The 18,101-nt window shown below is 43.1% G+C and overlaps 1 protein-coding gene across 1 annotated transcript; it reads right to left on the bottom strand.

Moving 5' to 3' along the window:
* Window positions 1-859: 859 nt before the first annotated feature.
* Window positions 860-14,228, bottom strand: LOC136771635 (polymeric immunoglobulin receptor). Its single transcript, XM_066724058.1, has 5 exons — window positions 14,045-14,228; window positions 11,737-12,057; window positions 2,681-2,806; window positions 2,154-2,239; window positions 860-1,969 (listed from the first exon to the last, which is right to left on the bottom strand). The coding sequence occupies exons 1-5, from the start codon at window positions 14,109-14,111 to the stop codon at window positions 1,841-1,843; spliced, it is 729 nt and encodes a 242-aa protein (XP_066580155.1). The 5' UTR covers window positions 14,112-14,228; the 3' UTR covers window positions 860-1,840.
* Between the last annotated feature and the right edge of the window lie 3,873 nt (window positions 14,229-18,101).

The raw sequence follows: 18,101 nt of genomic DNA, 5'->3' as shown, positions 1-18,101 counted from the left end.
TCCTCTGGTTTGATGTGGTCGATGCCTTTCATGATTTTGAAGACTTGGATCAAGTCCCCACGTAGTCTCCTCTGTTCCAGGGTGAAGAGGTTCAGGTCCTCAGTCTCTCAGTAGGACTTTCCCTTCAGACCTGGAATAAGTCTGGTTGCTCTCCTCTGAACTGCCTCTAGAGCAGCGATATCTTTCTTGAAGTGTGGAGCCCAGAACTGTCCACAGTATCCAGATGAGCTCTAACTAGTGCATTGTACAGTCTGGACATCACTGCCCTTGTGCTCAATTCTACACTTTTGACAATATACCCTAGCATTGTGTTTGCCATTATTATTGCTTCCCCACATTGTTTGTATGGAGAAAGTGATGAGTCCACATAGACTCCTAGGTCTTTCTCATGCGTTACTTCATCTAGTTCTATTCCTCCTATAGAGTAATTATAGTGGACATTTTTGTTACCTGCATGTATTACCTTGCACTTGTCCACATTGAATTTAATCTGCCAGGTGTCGCCCACAACTGAATATTATATTAATTATTATATTAATATTAAAGTCCCTCTGAATAGCCTGTGCTGCCGAGATTGTATCTGCTGAGCCGCCTATTTTAGTATCATCTGCAAATTTAACAAGTTTGCTAACTATCCCAGAGTCCAGATCATTAATATAGATTAGTGCATTGTACAGCCTATAAATATTTTTTCTTTAAGTATTGTTTGAACTCAATATAATGCTCACACACAACCTGCTTCCTACATCACACTCACTCGCTCACTCACTCTGTCACTCACTTACTACGTCACACACTCACTCTCACTCTTTTATTAGTCTACCTACAGGTAAAATTTAGGTTTGTTTTTGAGAATGTCTTTCTAATGGAGACGAGCACCATCTACCCCACAGCCCAACTGAATGTGTTGCAAGTAGAAATAAGCAACTGAACCTCAAATAGAATAATATGGGGCACAGCGAGGAAATAACTATTTTGTTTAATCTATTATTGACAAGATTCAAACAAATTTTGTTTTTGATAAAAAATAAGCATGTTTTACCACATTTTCACAAATTTATATGTTTAAATAATATATAATAAACAATAAATTTAGCATTGCAATAACTTTTTCCTAAATCCTTAATCTGTGACTCACAAATATATTTGAGATCAATTAAATAAATAAATACTAAGCTTTTTTAAATCAAGAAATAACACAATATTTAAATCTGTGGGAAAAGAGAACCCTGTGCTGTTAAACACATGGTGTCCCATAAGATAAAGATCCTGCAGGGATTTACAGCTGGCACCTGTTAAACACACAGACCTGCACACTGGGGCTCTCACACCCTGTAGCAGTTTAGCACAGGTGTGAGTGATGGGGCCCGTGTAAATTTACACACAGCACTGACGCTGTAACAGCTGTCAAATTGTGTATCATGTAATGTGATAAAAACACACTCACTGTAAATAAACTTTTGACTTTAGCTTCATTTATAGCAACACACTGGTTTATACAGACATACAGATACAGACATTGGCCAGCTGACACTCTGATACACAACTCACACACTGACTGACTGATACACTGAGACACTGGCTGACTGACTGACACACTGAGACACTGACACACTGATACACTGACTGACTGACACACTATCCACTACTCATCAATATACAGAGAAGAACATTCATATAGCACTCATAGCAGTGACCCAGACTCGCTCCAGCACAAGGCCCTGCCCAGCCCAGAGCTCAGCCCAGTGGAGTCCCTCGGCCAGCTGGCCCTGAAGCTCATGGCACTCACTGACAGGCTGTTGTACGCAGTGCTCGTCTGACACACTGCTGTGCGTTGTGTCTATGACTGTGTGGGGAATCTGACAGCAGCGTATTCTGTGCTGTTCTCTGTGTCTGTCTGTCTGTCCGCCCGTCTGTCCACTCTCCCAACATTACTGTGACCAACGGTGGTGTACATCACTGCGTCATTCTGCAGAGAGAGATGAAAGCATGAATGTGTGTGTGTGTGTGGCAGAGAGAGGGAGTGTGTATGGGCGTGTGTGTGTGAGAGCGAGTGTGTGTATCAATGTGTGTGTGTGTGAATACTTTGCTGTATGTGCTGTATATCCATGTGTGCTGTGTATTTGTTAGTCACTCTTTCTCTCTCAACTCACCTCCTCTTCTTGCTTCTTCTCCTCCTTCTCTTTCTCCTCCTCCTCCTCTCCGCATGGGCTAGACTCTCTGTCTTTCTTCACTCTTGCTGTGGATATTTAGGACAGTGAGAGAAGGAGAGCCACACAATCAATCTTTCTTTCTGACTGACAAACTGACTGACTGACACACTGTCTGACTGACACACTGTCTGACTGATTGATTCTCTGACTGACTGATTGACACACTGACTGATACTCTGACTGACTGACTGACACACTGTCTGACTGACTGACTTACTGACTGACTGACTGACACACTGACTGATACTGTGACTAACTGACTGACTGACACACTGTCTGACTGACTGATACTCTGACTGACTGACTGACACACTGACTGATACTCTGACTGACTCACTGACTGACACAGTCTGACTGACTGACACACTGACTGATACTCTGACTGACTGACTGACACACTGAACAACAGATACATGACTGTCCAGCAGTGAAGGGGTAAGGGTGAGAGGTCAGAGGTCACAGGGTACCTGCTCTCTTCCTGGATAAGATGACTGCAGTGCCCAGCAACACCATCAGCACAGCAACACATAGCAACACTGTCGCCACAATCACACCAGTGTAGAGTGATGTTGGATTTCTCCCAGATGTCTGTTCTGTAGGAAGCAATGCATGTCACTCAGTGTAGATCAAAGTGAGAGAGAGGGGGAGAGAGGAAAAGAACAGGAAGTGGGGAAAGAGAGACAGGACAGAGAGAGAGATACTGGGAAAGACAGAGGGAGAACCAGAGAGAGAAACTGAGAGACATATAGAGAAACAATGAGACGGAATGAGGCAGAGAGAGAAGAGAGATGTGCAAATGTTCTCTCTGCATTAAAGCAGCTGTTTCCAACATTTGAATTGCAACACATTACAACCCTTGAACAGGACAACACAGGATACGATGCCAAGACTACAACAACGAGGAGGAGTTCCCAGGAGGAATTTCAAAGAAAAGTTGAAAACTGACAGAACAAACAGAAAATACAGCACCATTTCAGATCCACTGAAATGACACTGAAGGGCCAGAGCTCTGAAGACAAGGTCAGCAGACACCCGAGGTCAAAGATAAGATCAGCAAGGAACGACTACAGGGCCACAATACAGTGGCTTTCACCCCCCTTGGATATTTCCACATGTCATTGTGCTACAACATGAAATCAGAATGGATTGAATCAGGAGTTTTTGCCCCTGATCAACACAGACAATGTCCATAATGTCAAGGTGAACAATATAAGTTGTTCTAAATTAATTACCAATACAAAACAGAAAATAATTGAATACATAAGTAATCACCCCTTCAGTCAATATTTGGTAGAGGCACTTTTGGCAGCCATTACAGCCATGAGTCTATGTGGATAAGTCTCTACCAGCTGTGCACATCTGGACACAGCAATGTTTGCCCATTCTTCTTTGCAAAATTGCTCAAGCTCATTCAAGTTGGATGGGGACCTTTGGTGAACAGCAATTTTCAACTCTTTCCACATATTCTCAATTGGCTTGAGGTCCGGGCTTTGACTGGGCCACTGCAGGACTGTCATGGCTATCCCCTGTACCCCAGCTCACCACTAGATGTTGCTGCACTCCCAGTTTTCCTTTGGCTTTCTTGTTCCAATCACCTTATTATTAGATAATAGTTTAAACACCATCAATCAATTTACTCACCTGTCTCTTGTTGCCTGGTTCATCAGCCTCTAGTATTTATACCCCTTTGTTTCATCCATTCAGTGTGAAGTTTTACAGTCTACCAGAATTGTATTTCCAAGCATATTATTCCCAGTAATCTTTGTCCAGTGTATTTTGACCTTAGCTTTCCCCTTCTTGACACCTGCCTTTTGCATCTCCTGCGTTGCCTGTGTATTGACCTCTTGCTTGTATTATTAACTACAATTCCTGGATTCTTCTTATGCTCCTGTTTACTGGCTCTGACCTCTTGCCTATTTCTTGACCGTGCCCATGCCTGTCCCTTAGTCCGCATTTGGGTCCTATATTTTAAACCTTTGGCCGGCATGACAAGGACATTGACATTTTGTTTTGAAGCCACTCCAGTGTGGCTTTGGCTGTATGTTTGGGGTCATTGTCCTGCTGGAAGATAAATCTTCTCTCAAGTCCCAGGTCTCTTGCAGACTTCAGCAGGTTTTCTTCCTGGATTTCTCTGTACTTTGCTGCATCCATTTTGCCCTCTATCTTTACAAGGTTTCCAGGCCCTGACACAGAGAAGCATCCCCATAGCATGATGCTGCACCACCATGCTTCAGGTAGGGATGGTGTTCTCAGAATGATGTGAGCAAACATAGCGCTTAGTGTTGAGGCCAGAAAGCTCTATTATGGTCTCATCAGACCATAGAATCTTCCTCTACTTGGTCTCATTGTCTCCACATGCCTTCTGTCAAACTCTAGCCCAGATTTGATTAGAGTTTTATTCTCTCCCATAAAGGTCACACTTGTGAAGCACGGGGCTATTGTTGCAGTAGCACAGTCTCTCCCAGCTCAGCCATGGAAGTCTGTGACTCTTTAGAGTTGCCATAGGCCTCTTGGTGGCCTCCCTGACTAGTGCCCTTCTCGCCTGGATACCCAGTGTTTGAGGATGGCCTGATCTAACAGATTCACAGTTGTGCCATGTTCTCTCCATGTCTTAATAATGGACTTTACTGTGCTTCGGGGGATATTCAATGGCTTGGAGATGTTCTTATATCAGACGCCTGATTGGTGCTTTTGAATAACCTCATTCTGGATTTAATTTGAATGTTCTTTCATTTTCATTATGTAGTTTTTGTTAGAAATTGTACTATCCAACTGTGGGACCTGTGAGACAGGTGTACAGAGCTGGACTCCATTCAACTACTTACACGAGGAGGCTGAAGTGTAAATTGAAATTGATCATTAGCTCTGACAAAACATTATTAGACTATCACCTTTATTGTGATAATTAGGCTCCTATATGCAGATAATATATAAAGATTTGATAACTGACAACACATGAACGAAGCCCAGTTCAGGCATGGCACTCTGGCAGTGCGTCACCTCACTCATCACTGTGTAGCTGCTCAGTCAGGAGGTTCATGTCTGATAAGCGGCAGTGTAAGAGTCGCACAGATACGCATCCACTCACCCCCGGTCGCTGTATTATTCTGTGCTGCTGCCACCCTCCACCATCCCCATCTCCCCCGTGTTGTCTGTATGTTGCTATCCAACAGGGGGATTTTTACTCTATTTGCTCCCTGCCTCATTTTCTATGTATGTGCTCGCTAATGCTAGAGGTAGGGAGTCTTCCTCTGTACATCCACTCTGCCACAGTCAAGCCTATGTCCATGTCTATGGTATCAATAAATGGTCAAATCATCACGTGAGTGTCTTGACTTAAGCGTTTCTTAAGTATGTACAAAATTATTTTGTAACAAATAATCCAGACTAGCGATTACAGCCATGTTGGCTAAAGTGAGGTTTTGCCGCGATCTCTCCCAACCATTGGCCGGCTTGTTTCAATGTGATAATGAAAGCTAATTGGTTCAGGAATGGGAGATCCATGCTTATTGGTTATTTATGCCAAAGGAGGCACAATTCAATTTGCCTCCCTTCTGCCTTTTTTGAAAGCATTTTTGAGGGAAACAAATGACGCTGCAATATTTGAACATCCACTCTGATTGGTCAGTTTAGTACCGAGAGGAGCCATTCTGCTTTCAGCCTCCTCTGGCCTTCGTGCAATACAATAAATGAATGTGGGTGTATGATATCGCCTGCGTATCTTGGAAAAAGAAAAAGAAAAGAAAAGAAAAAAAATATATATATATATATATATATATATATATATATATATATATTATGGTCATCGTCATCAAGGTATAAACAATTGTGTAAGAAAGTGATTAAAATAAAAGTCAATTTTATTGCTTTACGTACGATCATTTGAGTATTTTTTAAGGAGGCTCAGCCTCCCTGGCCTCCTCTGACCAGCCACTACTGCTCCTAAAGACAATTGGTTTCACCACAGCTCAATCAGATGTGTCATAGCATAGAGGGTGATTACTTATGCATTCAATTATTTTCTGTTTTGTATTTGTAATTAATTTAGAATAATTTGCAGATTATATTTTTCACTCTGACATTTTCTGTTGATCAGTAGCACAAACTCCTGATTCAATCCAGTCAGATTTCATGTTGTAACACAATGACATGTGGAAAAATCCAAGGGGGTGAATAGTTTTGAGAGCCACTGTATCTGAACTGAAACCACAACTCTGCGACCTGCAGCCACAGAACACACATCTCCAGACAGGACTGTCCAACACCAGACAGGACTGTCCAGACCACACAGCATGCAGCCCGTCCCCAGCACACCTGCGCAGACTCCAGCCCGGCTGCAGAGGGACAGCAGGCAGCCGTGCGAAGCAAACCTGTCCCAGTTACAGGACAGAGTCCAGCAGGTCACCAGTCATCAAACCTCAGGCTGTTTTTCCAACCTGCTTACAACGACCTTAATCAAGACACAGCATTCTTGTAAGACACTGTAGTGTCAACACAGTAGAACAATGTCACATAGGAAAATACATTAAATTACAAGCCATAAAATACGAACAAATGAAAACTGTTCTCTTACTAGCTATACTGCACATTATTTTTTCCCGAACTATTTAAAACTTCAGTGCACGCTGTGAAGGCGCTGTGTCAGGGATGCAGAGATCACATCGAGCACCAGGCTGCCCCGGGCCGGGCGCTGGCACTGTGGCACCGCCGCTGCCACCTCCTCCGACCACAGCACAGCTGTGTGCAGCCACAAGAAACACGAGAGAAAACTAGAAACAAAATGGTTTGACAAAGACTGTAACCAAAAGCCAAAAACACCATGACCCTGACAGCACAGCACAGCACAGCACTGCGCCAGACACACTGCCAAACCCCGACACACCTCTGACACACTGTGGTGCAGCAAAAAGCACAGGATCCGTAAAACTTGAGAACCCCATTGACAAGAGCACTTTCTGGGACCTTTGGCACAACCTGAACCCCAACAAACAGGACAAACCGCTGGGAAACCAAATTGGAAATATTTGGAAAAATGACATAGAAACAGTGTAGCAGCCAAGCCCAGGAACTAGAAACCCTTGAGAGAGTGATTGAAGAACTCAAGTTAATATCTGTAGATACATTTCACATCCCTGGAGTGTAAAGCTGACTGTGTCTCACTATGTTGCTCTTTGGATCTGTCAGGGGCTGACACAGCCTCTCATCAGTCCAGATTCTTTCTATCATTTCTAATACAGCGCTCATCTCTAAGGCTCTGCATCTTTAACCAAACGTGCTGTGTTGCATCCTTGACCAAGAGGTCATTCTTTCATAAAGTCTATGCAGTAAGTAATTTAAATGTCTCTTGTTACAATTTACTTAGTAAGCTTGTTTGCACCAATCAAGAAGAGAGGACTGTCTTCTCTGTCTTGTACTCAACCCAAAAAATACCAAATGTAGCTTAAAAATGTTGCAGCTGCTAGAATAAAGAATCAGCCTTCTACCACACAGCGAGGCTCGTGCTGTTTTCTGCAACTGTTCAGTGATTAAAGAAGTAGAGTTGCCTTCGTACAGGAGTACAGAGTCCTCAAGAGCCAGATCAGCCTCCCACCTGGGCAAATACACACAGGTCAGAGACGCCTTCTTGCCCACACGGCCAGAGAACAACACAGCCATGTCTCCTCACCACCAGCACAGCACACCAGCCCTGTAAGTGTCTGTACATATAGTTACATAACTGTACATTTGCAATATCTGTAAAGCTGTTTAACTCTCTTTTTATGACTTATTTGATATATAATTGTATTTATTATGTTCTTTACTGTTTCTGTCAATGCATTGGCAACAATGTTGTGAAGCTTGTTTCGAATTTGAATTGAATTTGAGAAGAGAGAGACAGAGAGTGATACCTGTCACATTGAGGATGATGTCTCTGAGGCTGCTCCCACTGCCCTCACACCTGTAGTCACCCTGGTCCCTCTCAGTCAGGTGAGAGAGGAGGAGAGAGAGGTTTCCAGGAGAGACAGAGTTAAACAGCCGCACTCTGTCTCTGTAGCTGGAGTGGACGGTCCCATCAGAGTCCAATATCACAGTGATACTCGGTCCTGGGTTGAGAATCCACCTGAGTGTCCCAGGCTGAGAGCGAGGGTCAGTGCAGGAGCAGGACAGGAGGACTGAGGCTCCAGAGAGAGCAGAGATCACAGTGGGACCAGGGTCTGACACAGTGCAGCATGGAGTAGAAAACACCGAGGCAGGAGACAGCCCCCCCCAGCTCCAGCACATCACTGCGGCGCTGCGGCTACATTGAGCACTGGGCTGAACAAACCAAACAGCTGAACAAGCTGCAGTGCTAGAGGGCCCTGGGCAGAGGATACAGCCCGGCAGAATACCTGACACGGGTCATAGACCCCCAGCAGAGACGGACTCTGACCAGGTACAGACTGAGCGACCACAGCCTGGAGGTGGAGACCGGACGGCACAGGCAGACCTGGACCCCCAGAGACGGACGCCTGTGCAGACAGTGTGGGTCTGGGGAGGTAGAGACAGAGGTGCACTTCGCCCTGACCTGCTCCAAATACACACAGGTCAGAGACGCCTTCTTCCCCAGATTCACAGCAGAGTCCCCGACTCCCCAGCTCAGCAAAGAGCCGCGGCTCAAAGTGGGGCTGGGGGAGCACAGAGACTGCGCCGTGATCGCAGCAGAGTACATCACAGCCTGCCACACAGCCAGAGAACTGCAACCATGTCTCCAAACCAACAACACAGCACACTAACCATGTCAAATACATGTAAATAACACAATATTTCATTTTATATTTGTAAAGTTCTTAATGTTATTGTATATAATATACCCAATTGCTTTGGCAATACTTGTGTGAAAACATATCATGCCAATAAAGCTTGTTTGAATTTGAATTTGAGAGAGAGAGAGAGAGAGAGAGAGAGAGAGAGAGAGAGAGAGAGAGAGAGAAAAACTCGCACAACTTGAGAACCCCATTGACAAGAGCACTTTCTGGGACCTTTGGCAAAACCAGGACAAACAGCTGTGAAACCAAAATGGAAATATTTGGAAAAACTACATAGAAACACTGTAGCAGCCAATCCCACGTGAAGAGAATAATGTTCTTGTTATTTCTGGGTTTGATAAAAACAAACACTTAAAGTAAATTGTATATTAAGAATACTATCTCTATTATTTATTTCTCTATGTATAAAACATAATTTATATTGTCATTAGTTTTTTTGTACTTTAATACATTTTATAAAGCATTGTTATTTATTATTTTATTTATTTCCATACATGTATGTAATGTCCAACTGCTTTGGGAACACAAATTTGTTTGTCATGCTAATAAAGCTACTTAAATAAAAATTTAAAAAAAGGAAAATTGAGAGAGAGACTCAGGAACAGTCTTTCCCATTAAAAGAGACACATTTATGGCTCAAAATTGAATATCAGATTCTTAATTCCCAATTCGACACATTCCTGTGCACAGTTTACATGCCACCAGTTGACTCCCCAACCACAGGGAAGCTGCTTTCAAAATGTACAGTCGGAAATGAGCCACTTCCAGACCCTGGGCTCAGTGCTGCTGTGTGGAGACCTCAACGCCAGGACTGGCAGAGAGATGGACTGCATCAGCACAGAGGGCAGCAGCCGTGTGATTGGACAGCCCCGTGTGCCACACACCCGTCTCCACTCAGAGCAGCCGTGTGATTGGACAGCCCTGTGTGCCACACGCCCGTCTCCACTCAGAGCAGCCGTGTGATTGGACAGCCCCGTGTGCCACACACCCGTCTCCACTCAGAGCAGCCGTGTGATTGGACAGCCCCGTGTGCCACATGCCCGTCTCCACTCAGAGCAGCCGTGTGATTGGACAGCCCCGTGTGCCACACGCCCGTCTCCACTCAGAGGATCAGTATTGACAGGGTGGTGAATAAGAGCGGGACACAGGTGCTGCAGCTCTGTAAAAGCCTGGGTCGGTACATTGCTAATGGCAGGATCAGAGGGGACTCCCAGGGCAGGTATACTTACAGCTCTGCTTTAGGAAATAGTGCAGTAGACAACGCTGTCACAGACATGAACCCAGAGTCTATTAATGCATTTGTAGTCAAACCTCCCTGTCAGACAGCCCTGTGTCTAAAATCTAACTCTAAACAAACTACTTCTAATCTGCACCCCCATCCCACCAAATTATACAATCAAACCAGCCTATAAGTGGACACAGAGCAGCGCTGAGGAAAACACGAGAATGATCAATAGTGCAGAAATAGGAAGTATGTTAAATGGCTTTCTAATGAAAACATTTCAAAGACAAAATTGAATATATTCGTTCATCAAATAAATCTATTTTATATTTGAAACAACGGCAGCAAGAACAAAACTCAAGCACCTGCAGGGCTGAACTGGGCCGGTTTCCATTACTCCACTCCATACAGAAAGGAGCTCTACTGGGTTCACCTGCAGCAAGTCGACCCACAATCCTGCCACACACAGCCCTGCGGAGCCGCACAGCCCCCACAAGAGCAGCCCCTCAGAAATATGGTGCTGAAGCTCAGCCACTGAGCCAGATTGACAACAGTGAGTCTCACAACAGCACCAGCAAAAAACTCCCGGCACAAACAATGAAATGAAATCTGGAAGACAATTATAAACTACATTGGACAAATCTAATCGAATCAAATGATAAACTACAATGATATCTGGCCCTGAACAAAGAATGTACCCTGGCAGAATATCTGGTCAGGGTAAAAAACACAAAACAGATCCTGACCCAGTACAGACTCAGTGACCACAGCCTGACCAGAGAAACTGGCCGACACAAGAACACATGGCTGGCCAAAGAAAAGAGGCCGTGCGTCACTGTGATCTGAAGGACTACAGTGACCCTGGGCTGGTTTAAAAATGTCCACAGACGCCAGGTGTCAGCAGTTACAGTAGTATTAAGAACTGTAATCACAGCAGCAGCAGTGGTGTGTGGTTTACTGTAGTTAATGCTACTATGACTATTACTGAGTGAGGAAGAACAAAGCAGCTTAACACCCACAATTCAATACAATACAGTGTAATACAATGCAATGCAGTATTGTGCAGTAAACTGCAGTGGTGTAGCTCAGGGACAAGCTGCTGTGTTTCACACTGCAGTTATTCAAAACTGAACAGGTTTCATCAGCTGACATCTTCCTCTCTGTCAGTGTCTCTCTCTCAGCACTGGCATTTACAGAAGGACTACAGTGACCATGAGCCTTTGCTCTGAAGGACAGAAAGAGGCAGGAAATGGTACATAAAACAGGAAGAAGGAAGACAACGAGAGAGAGGGAGAGACATTCACATCTTTCTGCTCAGTCTCAAAGTTCATTGTCCCTCTGCCTGCGCTGACAGTTTCTACAGTGTCTCAGTGCGTCTGTCACAGCAGTTTCATGGACAATAGAGACCTCTCACTTGGTCATCACTGGGCTTTAGCTGTGCTGTGTCTCAGCACTGAGCTACTTCATTATCCTGTCTTTAACTCTGACTTGAACTCCTGCAGTGCAGCACAGTTACCTGTCACAGTGAGGCTGATGTCTCTGTAGCTGCTCCCACTGCCCTCACACCTGTAGTCACCCTGGTCCCTCTCAGTCAGGTGAGAGAGGAGGAGAGAGAGGTTTCCAGGAGAGACAGAGTTAAACAGCCGCACTCTGTCTGTGTAGCTGGAGTGGACGGTCCCATCAGAGTACACTATCTCAGTGTGATTTAGTCCTGGGTTGAGAATCCACCTGAGTGTCCCAGGCTGAGAGCGAGGGTCAGCGCAGGAGCAGGACAGGAGGACTGAGGCTCCAGAGAGAGCAGAGATCACAGTGGGACCAGGGTCTGACACAGTGCAGCCTGGAGTACAAAACACACAGTCAGTGTAGAGAGAGAGAGAGAGAGAAATGAAGTAATCATTGTTTTTAAGCTACATTCCTAATCACACAGGGGAGACTCTTGTACACTGCCAATGTTATGATATTAATGTTCACTTTATTATTGTCAGTATCATTATTACTGAATTTCTCTCAATCAGTTTAAAATCACTAATTTACTTGTATGTACATCAATCAATCTGCTTATTGTCCCATTCATTCCATCATCATACATTCTCCACTTTGTAACCATCAGTGCATTAACTTATTGTAGAGCCATAGAACACACATACATATATAGGTAGCCTGTATACATGTACATAAATACTGTGGATGGAGTGTGTGTGTGGGGGTCCTGTCAGTATTTGGAGTTGGGTGTGGGGGGTTGGGGGGACTGTCAGCATGTTCTTGGTCAAATCAATCAATCTGTCCTTATATGAGCTGTCAGCAGCAACAAGAGAGAGGAGAGGAGGACAGGATAGAGAAGAGTATGGAGTAAGGTCTGTATTAGACTGAGGAGAGAGGAGAAAGAGGTCAAAGACAGAGGAGGATGTGGTCTGGGTGGTGATCAGAAATAAACAGCACAGAGACATACTGGTTTAAAATAACACCTTCATTATAAATGTAAAAGGACAAAGAAAAATAACTAATTATATATACACACACATATACATACACAGTGCATCCGGAAAGTATTCACAGCGCTTCACTTTTTCCACATTTTTTTATGTTACAGCCTTATTCCAAAATGGATTAAAGTCATTATTTTCCCCCAAATTCTACATACAATACCCCATAATGACAACGTGAAAGAAGTAACACTGTCTGTATTAGAGTCACAGTAACACTGTGTGTATTAGAGTCACAGTAACACTGTCTGTATTAGAGTCAGTAACACTGTCTGTATTAGAGTCAGTAACACTGTCTGTATTAGAGTCACAGTAACTGTCTGTATTAGAGTCACAGTAACACTGTCTGTATTAGAGTCAGTAACACTGTCTGTATTAGAGTCACAGTAACACTGTCTGTATTAGAGTCAGTAACACTGTCTGTATTAGAGTCACAGTAACACTGTCTGTATTAGAGTCAGTAACACTGTCTATATTAGAGTCCCAGTAACACTGTCTGTATTAGAGTCAGTAACACTGTCTGTATTAGAGTCAGTTACACTGTCTGTATTAGAGTCAGTAACACTGTCTGTATTAGAATCACAGTAACACTGTCTGTATTAGAGTCAGTAACACTGTCTGTATTAGAGTTACAGTAACACTGTCTGTATTAGAGTCACAGTAACACTGTCTGTATTAGAGTCACAGTAACACTGTCTGTATTAGAGTCAGTTACACTGTCTGTATTAGAGTCAGTAACACTGTCTGTATTAGAGTCACAGTAACACTGTCTGTATTAGAGTCAGTAACACTGTCTATATTAGAGTCCCAGTAACACTGTCTGTATTAGAGTCACAGTAACGCTGTCTGTATTAGAGTCACAGTAACACTGTCTGTATTAGAGTCAGTTACACTGTCTGTATTAGAGTCACAGTAACACTGTCTGTATTAGACTCAGTAACACTGTCTGTATTAGACTCAGTAACACTGTCTGTATTAGAGTCAGTTACACTGTCTGTATTAGAGTCAGTAACACTGTCTGTATTAGAGTCACAGTAACACTGTCTGTATTAGAGTCACAGTAACACTGTCTGTATTAGAGTCACAGTAACACTGTCTGTATTAGAGTCAGTAACACTGTCTGTATTAGAGTTACAGTAACACTGTGTGTATTAGAGTCACAGTATCACTGTCTGTATTAGAGTCACAGTAACACTGTCTGTATTAGAGTCAGTAACACTGTCTGTATTAGAGTCACAGTAACACTGTCTGTATTAGAGTCACAGTAACACTGTCTGTATTAGAGTCACAGTAACACTGTCTGTATTAGAGTCAGAGAAGCTGTGATAGAGATGAACTCACCTGTGGAGATCTGGACCACAGTGACCAGCAGCAGCACTGACACCCCCACACCTACTGCACACCCCATTGACTGAGACACAGAGAGGTAGACTAAACAGAGAGAGCTAAAAAGAGAAATAGGAAACGATTCAAATGGAGATAAGGAGATGAGAATATCTTAACAGATGCACTAACACTGTTTCCTTCTCTCTCATTCTCTCTCTCTCTCTCTCTCTCTCTCTCTCTGATTCACTGCATTCACTGACCACTTCCTTTTTCTCAGTAAACAGAAATTGTCACAGAAATGAAATACATGATAAATGTAACTGTAACTTTTCTCTACATTTAAAGCAACACCCAACACTCTCACTGACTGACTCACATACGGACAGTGTCTGTATCAGACCAGCACCACTTTCAATATTAAAATCCAAATCAGAGTCAGAGAAGCTGTGATAGAGATGAACTCACCTGTGGAGATCTGGACCACAGTGACCAGCAGCAGCACTGACACCCCCACACCTACTGCACACCCCATTGACTGAGACGCAGAGAGACTGAGACTCTTTAATCTCTCAATTGAAACATTCTCAATATTCAAGACAAACCAAGGGAGTTGGACAGGAGCAGGAGGCTCTGGGGGGACAGTGTCAGGGGAGGGACACAAAGCATCGGGGGGGGGGGAACAACGGAAATATATTGTCAATAGAGTAGAGTAATAATGTAGTTTTGCGGGTTTCAATGTTGTGACTTTTCAGCACTGCCAAACATACTAATTCTATAATCTCTGATGCCCTCATTATACCGCCACTGTGAATGTGGCCATAGGATGTATAGTATTGCAAAGACATATAAAAAATCAAAAAACACTGGACGCAGACACACTGATGCAACGAGCTCAGTATGAAATCAAAATGCTTCCAAAGAAGCCACCTCGAGCCGGATTTCAAAAACAGAAGGAATAGAGAAGAGGAATCGCGTAAGCTTTCCCAGCAGTGGTACAACTGACTCTCAGAAGTCGTCGACTCGGGTGGTGGAAGCTCAGGTTCAAGTTCATTCGGAGAGCAAGAAGAGGTTAAAACCAGGAGAAACTGTTCACAGCAGCTGATTGTGACAGAAATCGAGAGCTTCATGTTCCAGGCTGTTGTCATCCTTCCAGATGGCTGTACAGTAACTGCACAGAATCATTTGAACCTCGTCCACCAGTGGAGTCTGAGCGCCGCTCAGTACAGTAGCTTGATTTGTCTACATATGCAGAAACCAACACAGAAAAAACCCAAATATGTAGAGAAAATCAAAAACAAATCTGAGAAAACCATGTAACCACCAAACCACAGAACAGCCTGCACACTTTCTACACACTCCCAGCATGCACTGCAAGAGAGAAAGATAGAGATAATTGGTGTCAATACTGCTAATGATACAATCTGTAAATCCTCTGCTGATAAGAATAAAAATACAGTTCACATGCTGCTATAAAGGGCTCTGGTATGGAAGCTTTCTAGTGCCAAATTACAAAACAATTCATAGGGGAAGTGACCCAATGAAGCCCACGTACCATATACGCCCGCTTGCTCTTTTATTTTAAAATACAACATAACAGGAAGTATTAGAAGGATGATCTGTATCACAGGAAATGCACTAAGTTGTTACTGTCAAGTTATTTTCTTATTTGGAGCCAGTCACGTTTCTTGTTCTTGAGTTATGCTGTGCAGCAGCATTTTTAGAAGTCACCCCAAAATGTTGCTTTATGAGGGGCACTCCCAAGAAGCCATTTTTCTGGAATTTGGTGACCAAACTTGGTGAATATTGATAGGAATTATAAAATGAAGAGATTAAAAAATCAAATGAAACCAGATGAATTTGCTTGGTATTTAAAAGCACTATTTTGTATTTGAAAATGTAGATTTCATGAGTTTCCGGAGAGAGTGCAGGACACTGTCAGAGTGATGGTCACACAGATAGATAGAACATAAGACAGTGTCCAGTCGAGAGGAGCCCATCTGCCCCATCCTGCTCGTTTGGTGTCCATTAATAACTAAGTGATCAAGAATCCTATCCAGTCTGTTTTTGAATGTTCCCAAATTGTCTCTTCAGCCACATCGCTGGGGAGTTTGTTCAGATTGTGACGCCTCTGTGTGTGAAGAAGTGTCTCCTGTTTTCTGTCTTGAATGCCTTGAAGCCCAATTTCCATTTGTGTCCCCGGGTGCGTGTGTCCCTGCTGATCTGGAAAAGCTCCTCTGGTTTGATGTGGTCGATGGCTTTCATGATTTTGAAGACTTGGATCAAGTCCCCACGTAGTCTCCTCTGTTCCAGGGTGAAAAGGTTCAGTTCCTCAGTCTCTCAGTAGGACTTTCCCTTCAGACCTGGAATAAGTCCGGCTGCTCTCCTCTGAACTGCCTCTAGAGCAGCGATATCTTTCTTGAAGTGTGGAGCCCAGAACTGTCCACAGTATCCAGATGAGCTCTAACTAGTGCATTGATAGATGCAGTAGAACAACAAAAATTGAGAACTATTGATGACCATAGTAAATCAAAACATTTTAGAAGCTTCTTCAGAAAAAAACTATTTAATGTTCTATCAATTATTATAATCTTAAAATGTCATTGTTTTTGTAATATGGGCTTAAAAGAAACAGCGCCCATGAAAAGCCTATTAGCACATGGCTTTAAAGCAGAATAATTGAATTTGTTCTACCAACAATAATAAACATGGTCTAAGTTGTAAAGAATAATGTATTTTATTATTATAAAGATATTACATGTTTACATTAACTCTAACAAACTTATTGAGGTTAATTTCCCATGGACTACTGTTGAGAAGCTGTTTTTGCCAAAGATCTCTGACATGAGACTGCCAAGAGTTTTAATTTTTGATGGTCATGCCTCAGATATTTCCCTGGCACTTGTGACCAAGGCCAGAGAAAATGGGGTTGTGCTTCTCCAGCTCCCATCTCACCTCACACACATCCTCCAGGCACTGGACAAGACCGTGTTTAGTGAAGTCAAAATTAGGGATGATCTGAGCCGATACCGATATCCGATATTCATATAACAAGATTGTCCGATACTGATATTTTCCATTATTTATTGGCCTATAGAACGAGGACAGGTCGTGTGTGTCATTCATATTTTGAAAAAACTACACCAGTAGAATAGAACAAATGGGATGCTTAGTTAGACACAATGAAAGCCGCACCATCAGAGAGAAATATCGGAAAAAATATCTGCCAATATATTAATTTCATGCCATTTTGGGCCGATACTGATTGGTAGCCAATCCCGTGTTAGCAGGGACAAAATTTGACAGGAGGAATTCCCTGCAAAACTAGGTGTGCTTTCCACTGCTCTCAAGCCAGAGAACATCCATCGACACTTTGAGAGCGCTGGAATATTCCCTGTGAGTCAGAGCCGGGTGGACAGACAAGTATCCATAAATCATGCTCCTTTTTCTGAAGCACCTGTCCAGACTTCCACAGCCCAACAGCCCCGGCACCCACCCCAACAACCAGCAGAGCAAACTGCCTCTACAAGTGCAACAACTCTATGTGATGGAAATTAGTCTCAGATAATATAGAAATACAATTTTAATTGGTTAGGTTGGTTATTTGAGGTCTGAATTCAATACTCTATAAAATATTAAGTGCTTAATCAATACAATGTGAAGTATTTACTATTAAAACATTTGTGGGCTTAGTTTGGACACGTGGGGTTAAAGGGTACATATATACCTTATAAGCCCACTCCAGACTTTTCACTTTTGGAATTAAATAAGTTAATTTAATATAGACAATTTGTGACAAAATCAAAGGTGTTTAGATGAGATTTATCTTTCATTTAATACCCACTTTATTGGGAAGAAATTCATATATTTATAAGAAAACATTTCAAACTTAATTGGGTCACTTCCCCTATGTTGAAATAGAAATATTATCAGCGTATTGCTTCACAGGATGTTTGTCGTGCCATAATTAAATACACTGCACACGCTACCCTGCTAACACACAAAGTTGCCACAGCGTGGCTCCAGACCACCGCGCTCCTCCAGTGCCAGAAGACTAACTCTGCCTCCTCTCCAC

Source organism: Amia ocellicauda, chromosome 15 (genome assembly GCF_036373705.1).
Source record: "Amia ocellicauda isolate fAmiCal2 chromosome 15, fAmiCal2.hap1, whole genome shotgun sequence".
Classification (NCBI taxonomy): Eukaryota; Metazoa; Chordata; class Actinopteri; order Amiiformes; family Amiidae; genus Amia; species Amia ocellicauda.
Note: the sequence above shows the minus strand (reverse complement) of the source record. Positions and strands in the feature narration are given on the sequence as shown.